Raw genomic sequence first — 25466 nt, forward strand, 5'->3', positions numbered from 1 at the left:
CAGTGTTGGTATCACAATGGAAACTGTAACCAAGATGAAGGGTTCAAGAAGAAGAAAAGTAGGGAGAAGTGGGTTGAGGCATAGGATGAAATTATTTGAGATCCCTTAGACTTGAACTGGCTGTGACCCAACCAAATAAAAATCTGAGTTTGAAGTTTAGTAGAAAGATCACTATGTGCTCAAGGAATTACAGATTACAGGTGAGGGCTGAAGCCAAGCATGTGACCAGGTTCAGCCATGAAAATTTGGAATGTAAAAGAAAGAGGGCTAAAGGGAGAATGATGGGGATCACAGTGTAAAACATCATGTAAAAAAAAGAAAGGACTGATATCAATCATACAGGGCACATGGATGACTCAGTCCATAGAGCATGCAACTCTTATTCTCAGGGTCATGAGTTCAAGCCCCATGCTGAGATTACTTAAAAAAAATAAAATAAAATAAATAATACAAATGGAAAAGAACGAGGAAAAAGAATGTCTAGGAAGTCAATGGGGAAAGTCAGAAAAGACCTGTTTCTGTGTTCAGAAAGTAGGTCTAAACATATTTAGAGGCAAAATGCATATATGTCTTTTTCCTTTATTTATTTTTGTATAAATATAATAAAATATGAATAAACGTATAGGCATTTACTACATAAAAAAACAAATATGTATAATAGGCATATATGTAGATAAAAAACATATTTTTAGTAGCCATTTAAAAAAACAAGGTGAAGTGCTTATCTAGTTTTCCAAATGTTATGTAATGGCTCCAAATAGAAAAATTTCCTGAAGGAAACATTAGTTTTTCTCATTCTTAGATGATCGCGAAGGCACCATTCAGTCTTCCTGTGTCCACTCTCTTTCCAATGAGCTCAGTCCTGTATACTGACACAAGACACATTTTCCTGAGACTACCAAACTGCCACTTTCCTATTCAAAGAACTTTGAGTTGCTCCTCATTGCTCACAGCATAAAGAATAAATCCTTTTCTTTGTCATGAATGATCCTTCATATGCAAGCAACAACTTCATGTCCTGTTAACTCTATTACATGAATCTTCTCTCTCTGGTTTATTCATTGTCCTCAAATAAATCTTATGCATCTAAGAGTTTCTTCATACTTAACCCAATTCCCTCTTACTCTACACTTAGAAACAAACGGAAATGCTGCCATGGAACTCCAGTGCATCCTTGAAGGTTCGGCTCAAGTCCCATTCCTACTAAAATCCACTCTGCTTTCTAGACCTTTGATAGTTTTTATTTGGTATTTATCAAGCCAGAGACCAGAGGACCTGAGCTGAGCCCCTAAATGACTGTGTGACTTTTGGAAATATCTCTGGTTCTGTTTTCTCATCTGTACAATGAGATAGTTTTCCAGATTCTCAAGCTCCAAAATAATTTTTGTGAGAGTAGGCATTAGATTCTACCAGGATACCTGGAGGCCAGCAAAGAGGAAGTCATGGCCACTATTGGTCAGAAGCCCATCCCGGCAGCACTCCACAAGAAGTCGGATAAAACCAGACAGACCCAAGATGGCAGATGCCATGACAGGAAATTTCTGACCAGGTTAGGAAAAAAAAGCATGAACCCTGCTTCTCACCTCAAGTAATGAATATTCCACTGCCTAGTTAATAACTAACAATGCAAGATAGAATCCCAACCCCCATGCCCCAAGGCATGCCATTGTCTCTCTCTCTCTCTCTCTCACCCACTTTCATATCTCCAGAGTGTACTTTTCGCTTTAATAAACTTTCCTGCTTGTGTTGCCATCTAGAACTTTGGGCACCTCCTTCAGGGTAGGCAGGGTCTAGGCCCTGGGGCTTGGGGTCTTCACAGTTCACCCAGCAACAATTTGACCCTATATGCTGCAGTGCATGTTTAGCTAAAGAGATAGGAACAACAACAACAACAAAAAAACCAAAACCATGACATGGGGTGTGCACATACACAATATCCCAGCAAGGAATGAAACTGAATATTTTCTCAAGAAGTGAATGGGCTGATACTAGAACTTTGCCAATGAACCTGGGTTTGGCAAAAATATATGTGTGGAATAGAATGTCAGTAACACAGTCATGAATCAGTTCAAGCGTTGGGCCAACATAAGCTTTCGGGAATATCATCAACAAAATGAACTTAGGGTCCCTGTTGCCTGATTTTGAAGACATCTTGAGACTCATCATCTATTCCCCTCTCCTACACACTATTCCATTTTGAGGCAGAATATCCTCTCAAGCCTCTCTGAGTATACTAGTTTTGTTGCCATATTTTTTTAAGTTCTTTTTTCCTCCCTGAATTATGTCTCTTTCTTTTGTGTCTATTTTTCTTTTCTGGTGTTTTGCATTCATGCTGTTGCATTTTCTCAAATGCTTAGTGATCCATGGTTAGCCCTTCAGACTTAAGTTGAAGGAACAAAATTTGTTTATGTGTCTGCTTTTTTTAACTGAACAGTAAGGTCTTCGAGGGAAAGGACTATGTTTTGCTACCTTTTTTTATTGTTTTGCTAAAACATTTTTACAAACTTTGTGTGCAATATTAGAATGATAGTATTTAGAACATAATAACTTGACCATTCTTTTCTATTCATACCATATTCGGAGTAAGGGTAACATGAAAAACCAATAAAGAAGACTGAATCAGTTATGAAATCTCATTCTGTAATCAAAAGTTGAATAAGTGGAGAGGTTTCACCTGAAAAAAAGGAGGCAGAAGGAAGTAAAGGAAATGGGACATTAAAGGCAAATATCTGAATGAATTTGCATGACTGTTGTACAAATACCTTCTACTATGATAGGCACTTGCCCTCTATCAGGCACTTTCCTGAAAATTGAATGTGTAACTCTTCCAATCCTATGAGGTAGGTATTATTTTTTGCCCCATTTCACAGATGTGAGATCAAAAGGCAAAAGTATCAAGTACTTTGCCCAAAGCTGCACTGTTCATAATTGGCAAATCTAAAATTTGTACCCAGGCTATTCCTAGAATAGTCATGTAATCTCTGTAGACCTAATTATCATACATTAAGGGCTTTAGAATTTAGAAGTGAGTGAAATTTATTAGAATTTAGAATTTCAATTAGAAATTCAATTCAATTAGAATTTCCTAGAGATGAACTAATAGAATCAAGTGGCAGGAATGTCAAGAGGGCATGTTTGCAATGGCCCAGAAGTTAGGACTTCAAGATCTACTCCCAATCCAAGATGTCTCCGATGGCAAATTTATACATATATATGTAATTGCCGTCATCTCCAAATACCATGTAAGATTCTGGGGATATGGATAATTACTTATCCTTTTCCATGTTCCATATTCTTCTCTCCATGCATTCTCTACACATAGTAAGCACAAATATTTGTTGTTTAATTTTGAAATACTTTCCACTGACTAGCCTTTTAGAATGAGGTCGATTATCTCTTCTCTGTGATGTTTAGCATGAAGGCAACAGAACAGATTGATGACTTCTAAAGCTCCCTTCCAGTGCTATGATTTGGTAGAGGACAAAAATAGACGGGAAAAAGCACCAACATCCTTATGTCCTTCTGTGGCACAGTTGGAGAGTGCTATGCCAGGGTTTCTGATTTTAAAGGTTGTTTTAAAAAAGAGAGAGAGAGATAAAATGGAGTTCTGAGCAAGTCCCAAAATGGCTTATTGATCATGTCATGCAGGTCTTCTAAACTCCATCCTAGATATATACAGGATATCAAATACATGTTGGGAAAAGGAGCTAACCTTTCTGATAGCCTCAAGGATATGTCAGATATAACAGCAAGCTATCTAAATATCCTAGACTACAACATTCCAGACAAGACAAGAGGAACAATCACAAAGATTTTACAAAACAATTGTCAGTAATAAGAACATATCTGACACACCATAGCAGGATTGGGGGTACTATTTCTTAAATGTCTCTCTAGGCTGTTTAAATCCATTTGAAATCATCATTTTGCCTCCAAACAATGACAATTTGACATTAAAAGTAGCACATTACAGGAATTTTAAAGTAAAAGTTACTGGGGTCACCTTGCAACTGACACTGTACTTGAAAACATTATGTTATGTTTTTAAAGTATAAATGAAAGTGAAAAAATATTAGTGAGTCAAGAAAGGGAAGTATAAGATAATAATAACCCTTCAAACCTCATCTTGAAAATTTTAAAATAGTACATTGTATATAAATGCTTTTATCCAATAGCAAAAGCATAAAGACATGATTTGAGCAAAGAGAACCAGATGTTCTTGTGTTGAGAGAAAAGTGGAAGAGTGTACCTCAAAAGTCTTTGAAAGCATCAAATGATCCTATAATAGTGAGATACAGTTGCTTGTGAGGTTATATCCATCTTGACTAAAACAGTTCCTAACCTCCAGATAAACCATTTTTAAATAAGAAGCAATTCTATTTACCTGTGACTCCCCCCTCCCCAAAATCACAAAGCTGCCCCTGGCCTCACTGATGACAGTTGTTCCCTCTGCCTCTCTTCTTCAAATGGATATTTTCAGCTGTTAGGGCTCTTCCTTACAGGAATATGAGTATTGTTAGGGCCTCAACCAAGCCACTGCTTTACAGCCCTACTATCTAGAAAATTCTCCTCAAAATCCCAGGAAAGGAATCCAGCTTCCAAAGCCTGGCTTTTGTGAGCTTTCCCCTATTGTTACTCTATTGACTTAGTATCCTTTTCCTTCTTTAATAATAACCAGCTCTCTCTTAAAAAATAACCAGGTTTAGGATCATAAGGGGCCTCACAGCTCAGGGCTACCAATAATGAAAGTTCAGCTATGGGTGAGTTTAAAATGTCTTAGTGAACTGGCCTGTGGCCTATCTTTTATAACGTGTCTCTGTGGGAGACTATGTACAACTCTAATCAATGAATTTTGAAATAGATATCTCGATATCTATTTTATCTAAAAACATAACATAGCCCATTCCTAGACTAGGGACCACCCATAATAATAATCACCCAAAATAAGCAGCAGGAGTTGAAATTACAGTATTGAAAGTATTCCACCAGGGAAAGAAGAGGAACTAAGATATTGGGAATGTATATTAAATAATTGTAGCTATAGAAAGGGGAAATAAATTGGACCAAAAAAAAAAAAAAAGGCAAATTAAGGCTTTTGAGGTGAAACTACTAGCTAATAATGCTGTCATGGGAACCCTGACAAAATGCTTACACTGCAGTCTAACAGATCCTAGAATCCTCTGATGGTCTAGGAAGTCAAGTTATTGAAATCAGTGTCTTTTTATTTAGAATGCCTTCTCTGCTTTAGGCTAAAAAAATTGTGAACACTAGATGGTAACCATAACCAAAAGAAAAAGAAAGCAAACAAATAAAAGAAATCACTCTCTTTTTTCTTCTTTCCAAATGAAAGCACCAGAAGAAACAGAAGAATCAAAGGCCATGGTACTAATCTAGTCAGAATTGAAAAGGACATAATAACGTGTAGAGTGCATGAACTCAACACCAAGAGGATTTGGAAGTCATTTGGCTTTGACTTAATACTGCAAAAGTGTTTATGCTTAATTATGGAAGCCCTTGGGGGCTCTTCCTTTTTCCCCTTTAAATGTGGGGAGTCATCACTAATGGAAATTACCTGGTCGTGAGATTAAGAAAGACAACGTACTGGACGCCAAAGAGAGGCCACATGGTTCTGACAAATTACAACCAAGTCTCTCTTTTAGGGCAGCAGGATATCACTCTGGGGGATTTTTCCATCAGCCAAAGTACACCTACCTGGATCTTTGTAGATGTGACCTTCAATTAAGGCAACGATTTCCTCATTACCCATTTTCCACAGGCTTATTTTACAGAGAAACTCCCAGGGAGCATGAAATAGGAAAACTCAGAAGGAACAAGAAAAAGGATTTTAAAATCAGGATAGGCATTGCAGCCTCAGGGGAAAAGGAGGAATGTTTTGGAAGCCTTTATAAAACTTTATTTTGTTTATATTGTTTTCCAAGGACAGCTTTTACTAAGGAATGTGGCTGTTCAAAATCACATCACAGGTACGCTTTGTCAGATGGATGGAGCAGCTCTACTCTGATCCCCTCATGCTTTGGACCAGGATGACACTGAGGAATATTTTTATGTTAGCAACAAAACCTACCTCCTGGGCTTAATAATGTTGAGAATATTTGCTAGAGCCAATCACAGCTTAATCAGTATGAGCCCATCTAATATCACCATGAAGAACCAAAAATTGTCCCCAGAAAATGCTCCTCTCTCAAAAGCATGGTATCAGGTAGGTAGAGCTTTCAACTCATGAGCAAGACTGCAATTAAGCTCAAGACTGGTTTGAAAAATAATATACCCTTGATATAGAAACTACCGGTAACATAAAAGGACACCCACAAACCAAATGTGTTATCACTTGTCTTCAGCTGACCTCATATTGCCAAGCCTCCATTATTCCTCTCCTGAAGGGAAGTGGGAACAAAGTAGCAAAAACCCAGTTGGGTGTATATTCTGCTTCCATTGATAAGGGTATTGAGAAAGGCAGAGCATTTGTAGTAGCACATGATCAGAGAAATGTAAAGACGAAAGCCATGCTTTAACCTGTGTTTTCTCAATAAACCTCTTTTTAAGTGTTTAATCTAGTTGACTCACAAAGATCCTTCATGAATTAAGTACTCCTAGTCCCAGCAGAATTGGAATACTGACTTGCCTTATACTTAGGGAAATCAGGCAAAGAGTTTTGGTGAAGGATGTTTGTGGTTTCTTATTTCACTTTCTCTTGTGATTTTTGTCATTCCCTGCCATTCCTCCAATAGTATTGGTTTTGCTATTTTATTTTATTTTAGTTTAGTTTAGTTTAGTTTGTTTTGTTTTTATTCTTACTGAGAGCTGACAATATATACAGATAGACACAGGACATGGTCTCCAAGTTCATTTCAGAGCTCCATGGTTCGTGTTAGGAACACAACTCAGTAAGAAAATACACTGAGAAGGTTTTAAACACCAGACCAGCAAAGGAGCCAGTCATTGTGAGCCACTCCATGAGATGTCCTTGTACACCACCCATACATTCCAGGCCTCACAGAATATTGGCTGATGATACACCCACTTTTTTTTTAACTGCTCCCGTAAAATAGACTTATCCAGTGTTGCAACTGATAGGCCCTGAAAGATTACTGTATCCAATGCCTGTCTTTTATAGATGAAAACACTGGAAGCCCAGCAGGATGGAATGATGTGTTTAGAACCATACAGAGTTGTGGTAAAATGGTAGTCTGGATGGCCTAGGTCTGGACTCTCAGCACAGTGCTCTGAAATTAAGTTGTGCTTTCCTAGGTGAGAGTCTCTCTGACATTGTTCCCATCTCCATTTATGCATGTATTCTTAAAAATTTTTTAAGGGTAATATTTTATTTAAAAAAAATAGTCTAGCACTAAAAATGTGTGTGTGCCTATTCCAAACATATCTCAATATAGCCAAGTAATTCTTTTGTTCCACGAGGCTTAACATACCTCAAGAAAACATACCACATACCAGATTGGCATAAGAGCATACTGTTCCAAGTTCCTTTTATGATGTGATTGTTGTTTTTTGAAAATTTCATGCCAGAGTCTACCAATCATGTCTGCTCTAAAAACTTTTAATTTGTTGAAGAAAACAAATTATTTTACAGGTGATTCTTAGGCCACGTCTTCATAGCAATTTCTCCAAAGTAAATATGCCCTCATTTCCTCCTGCAAGGCAGCTCCTCATTTTGGAACCCCTGTGCTGTAGTCTGATATCAATGTGCACAGATTCCTTATTCATATCCTTATAAGGGTATCCTGGAAAGTTCCTTGCCTCTAAAACCTCCCCCCCTTGGATAGCATGGCCCCTGAAATCACACCATTCTATGGGTTAAGTCTTGTGCTATTACAATGATCTATTATTTCTTGAAAGGCCTTTGTGAAGGAGCAAGGAAAAGAGAAATAAAATACAGGACATTCACTGAAAAGAAGGTGGGAGTTAAAAACAAATTCCTTTACCTGCTTTATCACACTACTGACAGCTAACCCCAGAGGAAGTTTGAAATAAAAACTATAGACTCATGCTATCTGCCACAGTTGGATATTTGGATAAAAATCAGAAAACAAAAAACAAAAAAATCAGAAAACAAAGGGAAACAAAACAAACGCAACACACCGTCATCAACCATGATACAAACGAAGAACTAAAAGTTCCATACACTGTCACTCAAAAACAACAAACCATAACAAAAAGGGTTGTCTGCTGAATACTGGATACCCGTGGCTTCTTGGGACCCGGGGCTCCTTCCAATGTCCTCACAGGAACCGGAGACCTTGTCTTTCTTCTTGGAGACTGCCTCTTTTCATCCCATCTTTCAGGTGCCTTCACACTCTCCTTCCCACAGCCCTAGTGGGCCACTGACCTATGCTGGCTAACAAGAGGAACCCATCTCCCTTGACAGCTGACCCTTCCAGGAATGGGCACATAATCCAAGTGGAGCCATCTGGACTTGGATTGGAAGATAATATGGAAGATAATAACATACTTTGGAAGACAAGCTACCCTATCTCTGAACCTTTTCTCTAGAATCACAATCTAGAAGGAAGGAAGCTTTAAGTATGGAGCCGCCATTACCTTTGACACTGCCTGGAGAGTGCCTGCCAGAGAATGAAGCTAGCTCAGATGAAAACACATGTATCCTGATGACTGGCACCCATCAAACCTTTGGCCCAGCTGTGCCTGTGCTAGGTCCACACCTTGATTTCTCAATTGCAACCATTAAATCACCTTTTTGTTTCAGCTAATCTGGACTGACAAATGACAACCCTATGACCCCTCATCATCTATCCTGGAATTTATGAGATGCTTCCTCTTATACATGACAGGAAAGTTGCTATCTTATATCTACATAATAAAGGATATCCACTTGACATGATTAGGACTTATATCAAATATATATATCAAAGCTAATCTGTCTCAGACAGTACCTGTTTGTTTAAAAACCCAAGGCAGAGGGGCACCTGGATGGCTCAGTGGTTGAGCGTGTACCTTTGGCTCAGGTAGTGATCCCGGGATCCTGGGATGGAGTCCTGTATCAGGCTCTCCGCAAAAACCGGCTTCTCCCTCTGCTTATGCCTCTGCCTCTCTCTGTGTGTCTCTCGTGAATAAATAATTAAAATCTTTAAGTAAATTAATAAATAAGAATACAAATTCAAGGCAGACAATTTCAAACCAAGGTCCAAAGAATCTTAAAAATCGATGAGATATGAGTTTGCCTTGGCAGACGTTAAATTTGACTATGTTTGAGTAAATCTGAGTACAAGTTAAATTTGAGTATGTTTGACTACATCCGGTCCATGTCTCAACATAATTCCAAAGTCTGAGATATCACAAAGTAATTTAAAAATCCAGAAAAAGAACTACCATGGAGAAATACGTCTTTGCATACCAAACTAGAGACTAATAGTACAGTATAAATTTAAGATGCCATTTGACCTCATAAAACACAACCTAATGGATATTACCATGAGTCTTCAAAATAAAACAATTGTGTTAAACTTATTTTATAGCTTTACTTCAATATTCCTAAGACAAAAACATAAATTCAAAACGTCAGTGACCCACATTATTCTATCACAGAATTGATGCATAATCTTGCCAAATTTGAACTCCCAATGTATCTTGGTTCTTCTACCTGTGGCATAAGAGGGAGTAATGATGTGTTTAAAGGCTGATGAGACCCAGGTCCACTTTGAACCTCTGAATGCAAATTATAAGTAGAAACTTCTGATGGATGCTTTTTTTCTTTACATTTCAAAATGCAAACCTATATATTTTGTCTTATCACCTAACAATAACTTTGCATCTCAACTTTCACATTTCTATTATTTTTAATTTCTACAACTAAAAGTTACACTGAAAAAAAATTGAGAAGAGAAAGTGCAGGAGTGTCTCTTTCACCAAATATTTTTCCTTCCTATCTACGTTGCTATTTATCATCCCTGCTGAGGTGTTTATAACATTTGCACAGGAGGAGAATGTGCCTGCAAAAGGTTACCTGCCCTATGAATAGTCTGAAGACTTTTTACAACACAAAAGTTCCAAAAAGGCCTGACTTGTTTTGCACGACTTCCTCAGGTCATACAAATGCCTTTGATGTGGCATTAGGACATCTCCATTAAGGTAATGAATTTTGTAGCTGAAAATCACCCAGCAAGTATTAATTTTATCAATCCTTACACAGGAGGCAAGACACCTTGACAATCTGATAGTTTGTCATAATAAGGTAAAGGAAGAAGGAATTGTTGAAAATGATGCGCGCTGACAAATAGGCTACCCAACACATTTGACTGAACTTGAAAGTCAGAAAATTGTAGAACAACTCAAAGCAAGCAAAACAGTCACGTATGTATCTATGAACAGTGTGTCAATATTGTTGTTGAATCTTGACTTTACAAAATTGAAGAAATGTTTTAGCTTATTTCATATAGATTATCCAAACAAGCGAGTCTGTGGATGTCTGTGGGGGTGAATGAATATCTAAAATCCCTCTTTGGTCATCCCTAGAAGGATAAAGGGCAGAAAAGAGATCGGATGGGAGTGGAAGGGATTATTGCAAAGAGTTATTTGGAGTGACACTTTTCTGTACACTAATGTACACATTCATTAATTTGTTATAAATAATAGTTAGAAAAATTCCTTTTTCTTTTCTTTTTTTTTTTTTAAGATTTTATTTTATTCATGAGAGACACAGAGAGAGAGAGAGAGAGAGGCACAGAGACAGGCAAAGGGAGAAATAGGCTCCACGCAGGGAGCCTGATGTGGGACTTGATCCCAGGTCTCCAGGATCACACCCTGGGCTGCAGGCAGTGCCAAACCACTGAGCCACCCAGGCTGCCCAGAAAATTCCTTTTTCTTAAAGCATTATTGAGCACCTACTTTGAGTCACTAAAGCTGAAATAATGCCATTAATATTATATGACAGTTTCAGGAGAAGTTAAGCAAATTTCTTTGTTCCATGAAATATTAGCCAATTTTTCTAGGAAAATGTGTTCCTAGCCCAAATTTCCAACCTACAAAATTATCGAAACAACAGCAACAGTAACAGCTTCTCTGGTAGGCCTGCTTTTCGCCTCAATTACACTTCTCTCTGGAGACTTTCAATAATATCTCTCCCTCTCCCTCTTATCGCATGAGGCAAGAGAAAATGGGAGGGAGAAAATGCCCTCCCTCCCAGAAGGCAAACCTCCTTGCAATTATATACCCATCAGCTCCTCTTTCCCTACAGTTATGACAGAGGAGCCGTCCCGCTTCCAATCTAGGGGAAATCTGTCCTTCTGGTCTCCAGAGTATAGCTCGTCTTGCCTTCTCAAACAGTTTACATCCTGATTATCTTTTTTGTGACTTATTTTCAATATCTTCCCAATACTAGATTCTACCCATTGGTGTTTAAGAATGTTCAAGAGCATCCATCTTAAAAGCAAACAAAAAAGAAAAAAAAATCAACTTCTCTCCACCCTTCTTCCCTCCAGGTCCATTGTCTGTCTCCTCCACCTTCAGTGGAAACTTTCAGACAAAATTATCTTTGCTTATTGTCCCTATTCCCTTACCTTCCACTCACCCACTAGCCCACTCTACTCCGACCTCTAGCCCTGTCCCTCCATCACTCCAGTAACCATCTGGCACTATATCCAATTGCATTTCAGTCCTCATCCAACTTGGACTCTCAACAGCATTCAACTTGTCTGTCTAGCACTTCCTTTTAGAAAACTCCCTTCTACTCAACTTTTATGACAATATACTCTCCTGGTTTTCCTCCTACCTCTCCAGCTGCTCATTCTCAAGATCTTTTGTTGAATCATCCTGACAGTCCAGCCTTTAAATGTTCTTCATTGTTCTATCTTAGCCTCTTTTTTCAATTCCCTTAGCAATTTCATCCATTCCTTCCACTTTAATTAATAAATTATCATTGTTACTGCATTGTGATATCATGATTTATTACTACGTATTAGCAACTCACAAATTTATATCTCCAGTCCAAACCACTCCTCCGTATTCCTACCTCATTTGATCGTCTCAAAGACAATAAACACTAAACCTAGACCAAATCAAACTCATGATCATTCTTCCACACTAGTCTTCTAGTGTCCCTTGCCTACTTAAAGGCTATCACCACCACCCACGGGGTTATGAAAACCACAACCTTAGATGTTGTCTTTGACCACATTCTCTCCTTCACTGGCATATCCATCTCACTGTCTGACCTTGATGATACCTTCTAAATACACAGAAATACATCCTTTTCCAACCTCCACTGCTATGATCCTTGTTCATGTTCATAATTAGATTCTACCATAGTTATTTCCTAACTGGTCTCTTCACTTCTTCCCTTGTTCTACTCATAACCCATTCTCCATGTAGCAGCTGGAGTCATCTGATAAGAAACAAAATAAAATTAAATTGTTAGGATAAATTTGATCATTCTTAGCTGTGGGTTTGTGTTGCTTTGTTGTTTTAGTTTAAATTTTAAAACTAATTTTTACTATTTTTTTCAAAATTCCCTAAAATTTTACTTGTCTTTATAAAACCATGATCAAATGCTAAGAGAGGGCTACTTCCATATTTGATTACTCCAATTATATTTTATAGATTCTCCTACTTCAAAACAGTTCTTTGGAAATTTTGAATATGTTCTCACTAATGTTTTTAGTGGTCTGGTAAGTGTTTCTATTGGTTATTATTATCTTAATTTTCCTAATTAAAAAGTAATTAAATGAAGGCAGAATAATCTAAGATTATTCTTTCAGACAAATAATAATACACAGTTTTCAAATTCTAGCCCTATCCTCTAACATCAAAAAATGTTTTGAATCCACTAACCCTATTCAAATTCTAACATTGTCTTCCTGCATCTTGTTATTATATGTGCTTTATTACAAAAACTTTGCGTTATGACTTTGTTTTAAAAGGTTAGATGGTAGTATTTTCTCTACTATTTGAAGATTTTTTTTGATATTTATTTATTTATTTATTTTAGAGAGAGGAGAGAGCATGGAGAGGGGAGGGGCCGAGAGAGAGGGAGAGAGAGCCTCAAGCTAACTCTTGTTGAACAGGGAGCCCCACCCTGAGATTAGGACCTTAGCCCAAATCAAGAGTCTGTAGCTTAACAGACTGTGCCACCCAAGTGCCCTGGCAGAAGTATCATTCTTTTTTTTTTTTTTTTAATTTTTTTTATTTTTATTTATTTATGATAGTCACACAGAGAGAGAGAGAGAGAGAAAGAGAGGCAGAGACATAGGCAGAGGGAGAAGCAGGCCCCATGCACAGGGAGCCCGACGTGGGATTCGATCCCGGGTCTCCAGGATCACGCCCTGGGCCAAAGGCAGGCGCCAAACCGCTGCGCCACCCAGGGATCCCAGAAGTATCATTCTTAATAGAATTTTTATTTTTTTATTTTTTTTTTAATTTTTTTTTTTATTCATTTATGATAGTCACACAGAGAGAGAGAGAGAGAGAGAGAGAGAGGCAGAGACACAGGCGGAGGGAGAAGCAGGCTCCATGCACCGGGAGCCCGATGTGGGATTCGATCCCGGGTCTCCAAGATCGCGCCCTGGGCCAAAGGCAGGCGCCAAACCGCTGCGCCACCCAGGGATCCCTCTTAATAGAATTTTTAAAAATAGTAGTAGGCGTTCTGGCTGGCTCAGTCTGAAGACCATGTGACTCTTGACCTGAGGGGTTGTGAGTTCAAGCCCCACACTGGGTGTAGAGATTGCTAAATATAAATAAACTTTAAAAAATAATACTAAATTGATTTAAATTTCAATTTTTACTCTTTATTCCAGTTTCATTTCTTCCATTCTTCCATTTCAAATGTAGGTTAGCTCCTACTAAAAATATGTTGTTTTATTGCTTTTCTGAAATATGTGGGTTTGATGCTTTAAAAAACTTGACTAGACTTGATATAGTTTTGAAATACCAACCTCAATCTCCATATTGCATCAACCTGAAATACTTTGAGGAAGTTAGTGGCTCAAATGGCCCTCTGGGAGCAATGGATCTCATCTTATTTCTGACAAATTTATCTATGAGAGAGCTTGGTGAGAGCTTGATGAAAAGAACCAAACATTTACCACCCAGCCTATTCTTAATGGTGGGCAACAACTGCAATCCTGCTCAGGAGGTCTGAGTGCCTTATTGCCGCAGCAGCTCCTGTGTCTACGGGAGTCTATGGGTCTGGGTATTGCCCACCCAGGGCCAGGGCCTGGCATTCTGGAAGTGTGCCGGGTGAACCTTCCCTTCAGTGGAACTGGGTCCTATCTGGCCTGGGGATTTGTGATGTCGGAAAGAGTGATGTGTTCGTGAGATCAAAATAAAATCAACCTAGGAACACCGCCAAATTCTTCCTCTGTCTATCACTTACTCTCATATAAAGGTCGATCTGTCTCCCTTGCTGGAAAATTGCGGAAATCTAAAACTGACCCTTTTCAGCACTTAGCGGAATCTAACGGCAGAGGAAAGAGGTTGTTAGCGAGGACAATTTGCTGTGTACCAGCCCACTAGCTGGCAATTATCCATCGGCGTGGTAGGGCCATTACTGGGTCCTGTGTAGAAACTAAGAAGTCTAGAAATGCCTCAGATCGGGTAAGATCAGAAAAATCAGAGGCAGGACTTAAATTTGACCCCCCCGCCCCCTCCCTCGCCCCAGTACATAGGCCGTGTCTTACTGGTCGTTGCAGAAAGCCTGGCCAGAGTGCTCAGTCGGTGAGCAGGAGAGCGGACGAGGGTTCTCAGCGCGCAGGCACCCGGGGGAGCCCTCCCCGGGAAGGGCGGGAGGGAGCGGGCGCGAGCGAGCTTGCAGAGCCGGCCAGGCCCTCGCCCAGGGCGCGATCCGGTGGCTTTCCTTGCTAGCGTGGCGGGTCCAGGCTGGGAAATGCACACTCAGCAGGGAAACGGGAAGAGGGATTGGCGGCAGTTTTATGAAAACAACGCAGCTCAAGTGTCCCGCGTGTGCCCCCTGCTCACCCTGCCGGGGCACAGTCCGCCCCCGACCCCCGAGCGAGGGCAGCCTCCTAGTTCCCCGAGGGAGGAGGCGGGCATCCGTGATGAGGGCGCCCTGGCCGTTGCCCGCACCCCGACCCCTTCCCTGTCAACCCCCCAGGTTCTGGGACGCGCCTCTCTCGCTCTGAGCCTCCGACCGAGGTCGCTCGGGGCCACCCCAAGTCTGACGCCGCTCACCCCGCGCAGCAGCCGGGGCCGGGACTGGCGGGGTGCTCTGGGGGCAGAGAGGGCACAGGGAGGAGGCGACGGGCGCCCGTCGTGGCCCAGGCCGGGGCTCTCCGCCTCGCCGGCTCCTCGGGGTGGCGCCCGGGCCTCCCTCCCGCCGAGACGCGGACGTGGGGCTGCCTTCCGCTGCAGCCGGGCATCTGATCCCCGGCCTCCAAGGGCTACCCCGCCGCCGCCACCCAGCGCCTCCTCGGGCTCCGAGAGCCGAGCCGGGGGAGCCGGGGGGGGGGGGGGCCGGGGGAGCCTGCGGAGCCAGCGGAGGGAGGAGAGGCGCCCGGGGCAGGGCCGCTCTCGGCGCCGGGGGCCGGGTCTCCAGCTCGGAGGCGGGGGCTCCCCGCGGGCCGGCGGGCGCCGAAACGCTGGACCCGGGCGAGCGCGGGGGCACCCCCGCAGCACCCCCAGCGGCGCGCGCCCTCCCGCCCAGCCCGGCCCGCGCGCCTGAGGCCGCCTCGCGCCCAGCCCCCGGCTCTGCCGCCAGAGCCCTTGGCCCGTCTCCCCGCCAACAGTGCTAAGTGTCTCGCCAGCTCTCCGCGCCAGGTGGGACTAAGGCTCTGCTCTCAGGCTGTGCACACGCACGCCGATGCCCAGGGGTGTAGTGACCTTTTCACCTTCACCACCGACTCCTCGAGAGGGGCCTCGACGGGATGTACCCCCGCAAGGGCCGGCCCTGTGGCCGAAACCCGTTTGTTCTCCGATACGTGTCTGCTATTCCTGCCCACGGAGGCGTCCTGCAGCGGTTCCCGGAAAGCCCCGCGGGTGGGACTGGGGTCGGGCGGCCCGCAGCGCGGACGCGCCCCCGGGGTGGGGTGGATGGGCGCTGGGCGTCCCGCGTGGCCGCGGCCTGGCCGGGGCGGGCACCGCGTGAGCCCTACCCGGGGCCCCTTCCTCGCACTGTTGCCCCCTCCCCCGAGGAGCGCCGCAGAGGGGCCCCGGACCCCGGATTGCCAAGCGCCCCTCCCCCAGCACCTGGGCTCGGTGGAGAACCGGGCTGGGCGGGGTCGGCGACGGCTGCCCCCTAGCTGGAGGGCGCCCCACACGCCCCTCCGGGGGTCCCTGCGTCCCAGAGGATCGGGCACCTAATGTCGGTTAACAGTGGAGCCCCGCAGGGCGCCGGGCCCCCGGGCACGGCTGGCGGCCGGCAGCGCGCCCAGCTGCGGAGCGGGAGGAGCGGGAGGAGCGGGAGGAGCGGGAGGAGCGGGAGGAGCGGGAGGAGCGGGAGGCCGGGAGCGGCCGCAGCCCAGCCGCGCCCGAGCGAGAGGTCTGCTCGGCTCCAGGCGGCAGCGACACCGTCGGCCCTCGCCGGCTCCGCGCGGCGCCTCCCGCTCCAGCCGAGCTGCCCCGGGTCTCCCCGGCCCTGCCCCGAGCGTCGGGGGCGCCTGCCGCTGTGTGCCCCGGGGCCGACCCCGCTCCTCGCCGCAGCCGGCCAGGGGCTGGGAGTTGCGAGAAACAGCGGCCGCCTCCGGGCGGGATCCCGGAGAGAGACGCCGCCGCCGAGCTGCGGGTCCTCCCCCGGGTCCTGAGCCGGCGCGCAGGCGGCGGGAGGCTGGCCCCCCCGAGCCGCGGCGCAGACCTCGACGCGTGCCCTCCGAGCACACACAGGCACACGCACACACAGGCACACGCACACACACACAGGCACACGCACACACACACAGGCACACGCACACACACTCAGGCACACGCACACACACACACACACACACACACACACACACACCCACGCCCCGGCCGCAGGCTCCCAACGCCTCCCTCCCCGCGGGGACCCTTCAGGGCCTCCGGGAGAGACGGACAGAAGGACGCGAGAAGCGCACGGAGGGAAACTTGTTCCTCCCAGCCCGCTGTCAGGCAATCATTGGCGAGCCTGTGCCGGCGGGGGGAGGCGGGAGGGAAGGGCTCGGGAGGGGAGGGGGCGCGGCGGGGAGGCGGGGGTGCAGTTGCTGAAAGTCCTGTCTCCCGCTCATCTGCTCATTGCTCGCTCCTCTCCCTCGCGCAGACACCCCGGACCTCCCCTGGGCGCCAGCTCCTCGGCTCCAACCGGTCCAGAAACGAGCTTTTTTTCTTCTTCTTCTTCTTTCTGGAAATTGGCTGTGGTGTGTTTCCCTACCTCCCTTCTCCTCCCCCGCCGTGCACCCCCCCCCCCTTTTTTTTTTTTTTTTTTTTTTTTTTGAGACATGGCCCGGGCAGTGGCTCCTGGAAGAGGAACAAGTGTGGGAAAAGAGAGAGGAAACCGGAGCTAAATGACAGGATGCAGGCGACTTGAGACACAAAAAGAGAAGCCGTCCTCTCGGATCCCGGCACTGCCTCGCCGCGCTCTGCTCTCCAACACGGACTGACGGTCTCCCAGCTCCAGGCGGGGCTGCGGCTCTGCGCACCGCTCGGATCGCCCTTCGCCCCGCTGTCCCCGCACGTCCTCGGCCCCGGCGTGTGCCCGGCCCCGGGAGGGAGGATGGAGAGGGGCCCGCCGCTGCTGTGCGCCGCGCTAGCCGTGGCCGTCGCCCTGGCCGGCGCTTTCCGCAACGGTAAGTGACAGGCGGAGGCGCGCGCGGGCGCTGCGCCCGGGCTCCCGGCGGGGCTGCGGGCTCCGGCCCCGCTGCGCTCCCCGCCGCGGCCGCGGGACAGCCGCGGGGCCGCCGCCGCCCCCCGGGCGGAGGCAACGTCCGTCCAGGGAGAGGGACAGAGAGAGCAGATCCTTCGGGGTCGGGCAGGAGGGTTCCGAGGCCGCCGCCCCGCTCCTGGACCTGGCTGCCGGGTGGTGGGGTTTCCTCCCCCGGCCCCAAGGCAGAGCTGCCTCCCCTCCCAGATCAGCGCGCCAATTATCTCGATAATGTTTCCTCCCAAAGGCAATTAGATGAGCCTCCCTTTCAAAAATCTGATGGCTGCCGAAAGTTAATGAACACTTTACCGGGAGAACTTCCTGGTTCTTTTGCAGCTCTTCGACACCGTTTCCTCTGCTGGGTGCCTGCGGGAGACAGCGGGTTTTGGATTGTGGGAACTCCCTCCCTCGCCTTTGCAAATCGCCCCTAATCTGTCTCAAGTATGAATGAAAGTTGCACACTGTCAATAAAGGAATCTGATATATACAGTGTAAGACACCAGGATTTCTGGAAATCCCTAACCTAGCAGCTTCCACTTAGCTTTTAAAACCACTCAAGACTACTAGGTTATAAACAATATCCCTTAACCTAAATAGTGTATTTTAAAACGTGATCTGGTTGTAGGCATGTTCAACTTACACTTTAAAGTAGGTGAAGGCGAGGGTAGGAAATTATCTTAACAGTCAGTCTTCAGCAATTATTAACTAATTATCAAATATTTACTTTTGTCTGGCTTAGATTTCAATCAAAGTAATTAGAAGAAAAGAACACCCACTACTCACTGTGGTATATTGTTTTAATAAGAGACCACAAGTGGTAGGGGTTCATACCAAGAGGAATTTAAATCATGCCTTTATGATGGAAGTTAATCTCTATAATATGATTTTTGGAGGTTTCGTGACCGAAGCAATAGATTTCCCCTAACAGCTACCAAGCAGTGTTCTAAAAGATATGCTTAAGAGGCAGCGCGCGTGGGCACATACACACACACACACACACACACACACACACAACTGTGAATGTGGAGTTCAATTTATTAATGAACCTGAGTTGGTGGCATCTTGGTACGATCTGGCAAGGGATGAAATAACATTCTCCTCCAATTGCAAGAGGTCAAGTGGTTAGGCTTTAGAAGTTATAGTAACCCAACCTCTGCCCTCTACCACTCCAGAGATTAAATCCGTAGTAGAGATGTACACAAGATAGATTTGAAACCTAATGCAAATAGCTTCCAGACTGTAGGTACCGAACTTCACATATATGTGTGTGTATATGAATGTATACAAACGTGAATATATATGAGATATATCTTTAAATTTTCTTAGCAGAAATCTGGAAAATGCTGAGAACCTGAGCCTCAGTCTGTGAGCTTGACTGGTTAAAACCATGTGGCTCTGCTTGCAGTGACCAGAGCCAGTAAATGCCTCTGTAACACAGCAGACCTCTTAAAGCCATGTCCACCTCCTTGCAGTACCAGTGTCTGCTAAATTAATTCATTAACCTTATTTAGGTCTAATGGTCCAGAGTCATTAGAAATTGCTCTTTCTTAATCAACTGTTAGAGAGATTTAACAGAGCCAGGGAGTCTAGCAGCCCACATTATCTTATTACACTGTCACTTTCTCAGAAGTCACAGATTAAAGAGCTCTGGTGTGGTACCATGTCCACCTAAATGTCTTCTGAAGTGACTCTGTGGAGTGACTGGAAGCAGTGCTGTTTTATTTCACTCCTCTAACGGATGCCAGACACTGCCATGATGTTTGTATAGAGCTGGAGGAGACTTAATGAGATGGGGTCACTTTCCAAGTTTTCTGCACATTTAAAATAATGGAAGAGCCTCTGTGGAATCACGTAACAGAGTCCAGTATGATCATTAGTTGAGATTCCAAACTCCAGTTGCAACATTTCTTCTTGGCAAAACCTTAAGCTTTTAAAAGCCCAGGCAAAGGAAACCAGCATAAGGGTACCCCCAGTCTAGGAAACATGGTCAGAAACATCCAGCAATTGAGAAAAACAATATGATTTATATTGTCTTCTTTTTAATTTATGGGAAATGATTTCTGTAATGCATGTAGCTTTATGCATTTTTGATGTGCACTTCATCTTTCATTTCCATTTGACCTGGTTTTCCTGTAATAAAATTCTGTAGATTTATAAATTCATGCTGAGAGCAAAGAATGCCATTCTCTTTCCACAGGGAATCTATTAGATGCAATATTAAAATCTATATATACCATTACTGAAAATTTGTGATTGATAGGCTTATATATTTCACTGCTTTCATACCTATTCCTCTTACATAGTTTATGCGCCAAATTTTTATTGCTTAAAATTAAGCATCAATAAATGTGGCAGCATTTCAGGCTGAGACTCTCCAGCATGAAATCCATAATAAAAAGTGACAATGAGAATCTACACTGAACAATAAAGCAGCCCAGTGACTGGTTTATTTGACTCTCAGTGAACCACTTCACCTTTTGAGTTTTTTTAAATGAAAGCTCAAAACTAGCTAGCTCACCTTTCCCAGAATGTGAGATGGTGGCTTACCATATGTGATACCCAGACCTCAGTGTGGTGGAGTTTGGGTTTGGTTTTTTTTTTTTTCTCCCCAACATCTAGGTAATCAGAATTAATACTGTGTGGCTTTTTTTTTTTTTTTTTTTTTTCTGCCCAGTTGCTTTGATCTGGTCTCTGAGACTGAACAACTTTACTTGGAGCAGTGGAGCAGAATTATTTCTGCTTCACCAAATACACTTGGTTCTCTGTTGATCAAGATCTCCAGAGCAGAGATAACTCAAAATCACTTAGATTTATGGGCAGATAAAACAACAACACAAAAGGTTTGGCTCTAAGCCAATCCAAGTCTTGGATAACAATCCCTACTGATCAATGACATAGACCAGGCTTATCATCAAAAAGCCACACAAAGGGTCGAATAGCTCCTTTTAGTCACCTTCCACTCAGAACTTGCTACTTAATGCGATTACACTTCTTGGGGGATAATTATGTCTAGCAGAAGCTCCCTGGGGACCATGTTAACATCCATTGAGAGGATTTAATGTTTTTAACGCTAGAAGACCTTTTTCTTGGGAAGGAACTTTGTGAGGGATAAGGGTGGAGTCCTCTCAGATCTCAGTCTACTTTTCTTCTGGGCTAACCCTTCCTGGGATAAAAGAGTGTTTCTTGGAGAGTGTGTGTGTGTGTGTGTGTGGGGGGGGGGGGGTTGCAATCAACGCCCCCTGGAGGGCCTGTGGGGACCTCTTGGGGTTCCTCCTAAAAAGTTCTGGAATAATAACCAGTAATTTATATATAAAGCTAGAAACTGAAGTGGTTGTCAGGGAAAGCTTTCCTGAAATGTTATTTTTATTACAGATAAGTGTGGCGATACGATAAAAATTGAAAGCCCTGGGTACCTCACGTCTCCTGGTTATCCTCATTCTTATCATCCAAGTGAAAAATGTGAATGGCTGATTCAGGCACCCGACCCATACCAGAGAATTATGATCAACTTCAACCCTCACTTTGATTTGGAGGACAGAGACTGCAAGTAAGTGAGAAAGTATCTGAACAGGGCACCACACCACCATCTAGTGGTCATGGATGTCTAAGGGGGGGAGTCTTGAGTGTACTTTATGAGATATAAATAGATCCAGAAGGGATTCCAATCTAGGCCAGATCGTATGTCAATGGTATGGAAATTAAATTATGTTAAGTGATTTCTGAGTTCCCCAAACTAGGAATATTATGCTTAAATATATAATCTCTCATATTCTTTTTCCTGTTACCACTTTTGGTTTCAGAACCCTTTTGTTAAGAAATGTGTACATGTGCTTCAGTTTTCTTTTTTTCCCTGAAAAGGGGAAGAACTAGAAGCCCACACTTTCACTTGAGTTTTTATTAAATATTATGGGTTACCAGCATGTATAGTATCAACAGATGGTGAGGTTGGATATTTTTTTAACAAATCTGTGACTCATTTTGTGATTTAAGTACTGTATCTTACTGAGTTTGAAGTGACAAAAGCAAATTGCCATTGAATAAAAATGAGGCGTATAGCATAAGTTGGATGAGGGGCTTTGCAATAGATTAATGATTGCAAGTCTCTTATGGAAAATGCAAAAAATAATTGTTGATTCACAGTGTATACAATGGGACTCAAATATAAATTGGTATTTCATCCATCTGCTTTAGTCTTGCTAACTCCTTCTATTGCTAAGTAACTAAGCATCAATTTATGCCAGATTTCATTATTATGAAAATATTCTAACTATAGAGACAGTCTAAATTATATTTCCTCACTTTATATAAAATAACTAGTTGTGTAGGTTTTGCTTTGCACGGTGTGGAAAATGTGTTTCAACTGTGCAGGCTGCAGTCCACTCAGATCCAGGTTTGCTCTTCTCTCTGGACACCCAGCAGACCACCTGTCTCTGTCTTGTCCACATTACCCCATTCTGCCAGCCTGCACATGATATATTCTCCAGACACTTGAACCTGAATATCTATCTTTAATGAAGTTTGGACATAGAAATAGTTTTAGCAAAGGAAAACAATCTACTTAAATCTCAATTCACAAGTGTTTCTCAGGGACTGATATGTTTTCCCAAATTTTAAAATGGGTCAGTTTAATATAATTATAGGCTACAATTTCGATTGGACATAGACATTATTGTGCAGGCATATTCATGATTAAAAAGGTCCTATTTGCAAACACATAGCCTTTATAGGGAAAAACAGAATAATATGAAAATATCCCCACCCGTAGGAAGTCCTTAACAAAATGTTAAGTTGGTGAGATAAAACTAGTTTCATGGGCAAGGAAATGAGGTCATCTGATTAATTCAACATTCTGGTGCCTAGAGAATTAGCATACATTCATTGATCAATTTCCAAATGATCAGCATACACTACAGTGTAATAAAATTATGCCGATTCCAATTTAATCCTTGTTCAGTGCTTCAGGGCATTTTATTGACTTCTTAATCTTGTATGAAAGTTACCATGAATAGTGTTCCAGTGACTGCTAGGAAACAGGGACTTTTGTTGTTGTTTTTGCCGATATTCTGTTATGGTGGCTTTACAATGTCAATCACCTAGACAACCTAGAGATTTGTTTATTTTATTTTATTATTTTATTTTATTTTATTTTATTTATTTTATTTTATTTTATTTTGCTTTTTGACAATACTTAAACTGCTCTCAGAGATGTTTTTAAGAAACCCGACATTAAACATACTCAAGTAATAATATTATTCACCAAAATAAGGTGCCATTACATTTCAGTAAACTCATGTATGCTAAATCCTGATCTGAGTGTCATGACCATGTCTGTGTATAATATAATAGCTTTAAAAAAATCACAATAATCAGTAGTCACTGGCAGTGGTGTGCTGGTCAATGTTGAATGACTGGATCTTAGAAGGAGATGGGTCAAGTCCTCATTCCTAATCTTTACCCATTTCTGTAGTGTAAATGTTCCCACCATGACCAGTTTCAAAATATCCATGTGATGTCACTGTACACAGACTCGTGTACTTGTGTACTCCTCAAGAAACATGTGTGATGGGTTCTTGTGAGCTGGTGCAAGCCAGCTCCAGCACATAACCAGAGTAGAAGTGTATGAATGGGAAGCCAGTCCAGGGAATTAATGTGTGTTGAGTGCTTAGAACAGTGTCTGGCACACGGGAAGTCTTCAATAACTATTTGTGTATCATGATATGAGGTAGAGTATAGTGGCATTGAAAATTTCTCAGTTTTGTTTTTTTTTGTAACATTTTGAGGTCTTTTTTTTTTTTTTAAACTTCATTTATTTGAGAGAGAGAGCAAGCAAGTGCTCATGGGTGAGGGGGCAGGGCAGGGTGGGGACAGAGGTGGAGAGAGAGCATCCCAAGCTGACTCCAGGTGGAGTGTGAGGTGGGGCCCAATCCCAGGATCCTGTGATCATGACCCAGGCAGAATCCAGTCCAGTGCTTAACTGGCTGAGCCGCCCAAGTACCTTGCAGTTTTCCTTTTTAGAAATGACAAGACAAAGGGTAATTCTTATTTATAGGAAGAGACCATCAGCATGGTTTTCAAGAAACTGACATGGTTCAGAGGATTGTTTCTGTCATTCTGCTGGTGAGACTTTTTTAAGGTGACAGAGTGAAGTGGTTTCTTAACTGTAGTAACTGACACTTTGTTCTCTGTAAAGGTGCCATCTCCTGGCCAGCCTTAAAAGGCTGATAGATTTAACCTGATGAAGTCAATGGAGGTTAGGGCATAGAAAATATCTTCCTGCCCTGTTTGGAAGTGTTGCCACCTGATTGTTTTTTATCAATGAAAACTCCAAAAATGATAGAGGAAGAGCAACGGGAGACATTGCTTTCCCAGTCTTTCCAGCCTTGGCCTGGTCACTGTTGAAGGTTGCAGTTGACATTCTACAAATGTGGCATAATTCCTACAATCTTTTGTGAAGGCTGCAAGAAGAATCCACAGCTTTAATTTAAAGTTAACATTTCCTAAAAAAAATAGAAAATACTGATAACCCTTGGAAGAACAAATTCATAGACTTCAGAATGTTACATTGAATGTGCAAAAGCATAGTTTTGTTTTATGTTTTTAGGTTTTTCTTTTATTTTAGTGGGTTTGTTTTTTTTGGGGGGGGGATTGCCTTTTTAAAAAGTTTATATTGGGCTACTTTCAAAAAAGGAATTTGAGCTAATGCAAAATTAGATACAGTGTACCACATTCAACTAGCTCACAAGCTTTTAGTTATCATTCCTGTTGAGATCAAGCTGATTGTCTTATTTGAGATATTTAATATCTCTCCTGGTTTCAGCTACATTATATGTCTAATAGCAATAAAAAGTGCTTGCTTTACCCTTGTCATTAGGTTATTAGTAAAATAAAATAGGGTAGTAGATATGAAAGCCCTTTGAAAAGTTGAAAGCTTCCCTCAAAAGAAGTTATCATCATTATTATGATATCTCTAACAACTTGGTGGTGGTTAGAACATTCAGAAATATGAAATAAATTTATGCCAAACTAAAAATATAGATCCAATAATGGGATGATTCACATAAAATATGCCTAGCAATTTCTCTTGAAACTGTCTAGTATTTATACAGTCAACTTCCACCATCTCAAAGCTTAAGAAATCGATTCTTTAGTACATTTGCTTGAGAAACATCCTTAAGGGACACCTGGGTGGCTCAGCGGTTGAGTGTCTGCCTTTAGCCCAGGACGTGATCCTGGAGTCCCAAGATTGCATTCCACATCGGGCTTCCTACATTCATGCCTGCTTCTCCCTCTGCCATGTCTCTGCCTCTCTGTGTGTGTGTCTCTCATGAATAAATAAATAAAATCTTAAAAAAAAAAAGAAAGAAACATCCTTAAAACCCCAGTAAACAAATGTTTTTGTACAGTGTAGGAATTGATAAGTAATTAAATAGACGAATTCTGGTAGGAAAAATATTTTTATTTAAATTCATATTGTTTATTTATAATTAAAAACTATTTCATAGTTTTAACAATACAATAAAATGTACACAGTTACAACCTTTTATGTGAAGAGCACCAAGGACTCAGTATAAGCTATGAACCTAACATTACAAAAAGTTTTTAGAGTGAATATCAAGGGGCATTATTTCCTTAGGGAAAATGAATTTTCAGG

The 25466-nt window shown here is 42.8% G+C and overlaps 1 protein-coding gene across 4 annotated transcripts in view; it reads left to right on the forward strand.

The window, feature by feature from the left end:
* Positions 1-17122: 17122 nt before the first annotated feature.
* Positions 17123-25466, forward strand: part of NRP1 (neuropilin 1) — a 137361-nt gene continuing 129017 nt past the window's right edge. For 2 of the 4 annotated variants that reach the window (XM_026000838.2, XM_026000840.2), the window contains exons 1-2: positions 17153-17741; positions 21188-21362. In XM_026000838.2, the coding sequence (XP_025856623.1) occupies positions 17669-17741; positions 21188-21362 (248 nt within the window). In that variant the 5' untranslated portion in view covers positions 17153-17668. Of the gene's footprint in view, positions 17742-21187; positions 21363-25466 lie in introns of all 4 variants that reach the window. The other 2 variants (XM_026000839.2, XM_026000841.2) reach the window with 2 other exon arrangements.

Source organism: Vulpes vulpes, chromosome 2, assembly GCF_048418805.1.
Source record: "Vulpes vulpes isolate BD-2025 chromosome 2, VulVul3, whole genome shotgun sequence".
Lineage (NCBI taxonomy): Eukaryota > Metazoa > Chordata > Mammalia > Carnivora > Canidae > Vulpes > Vulpes vulpes.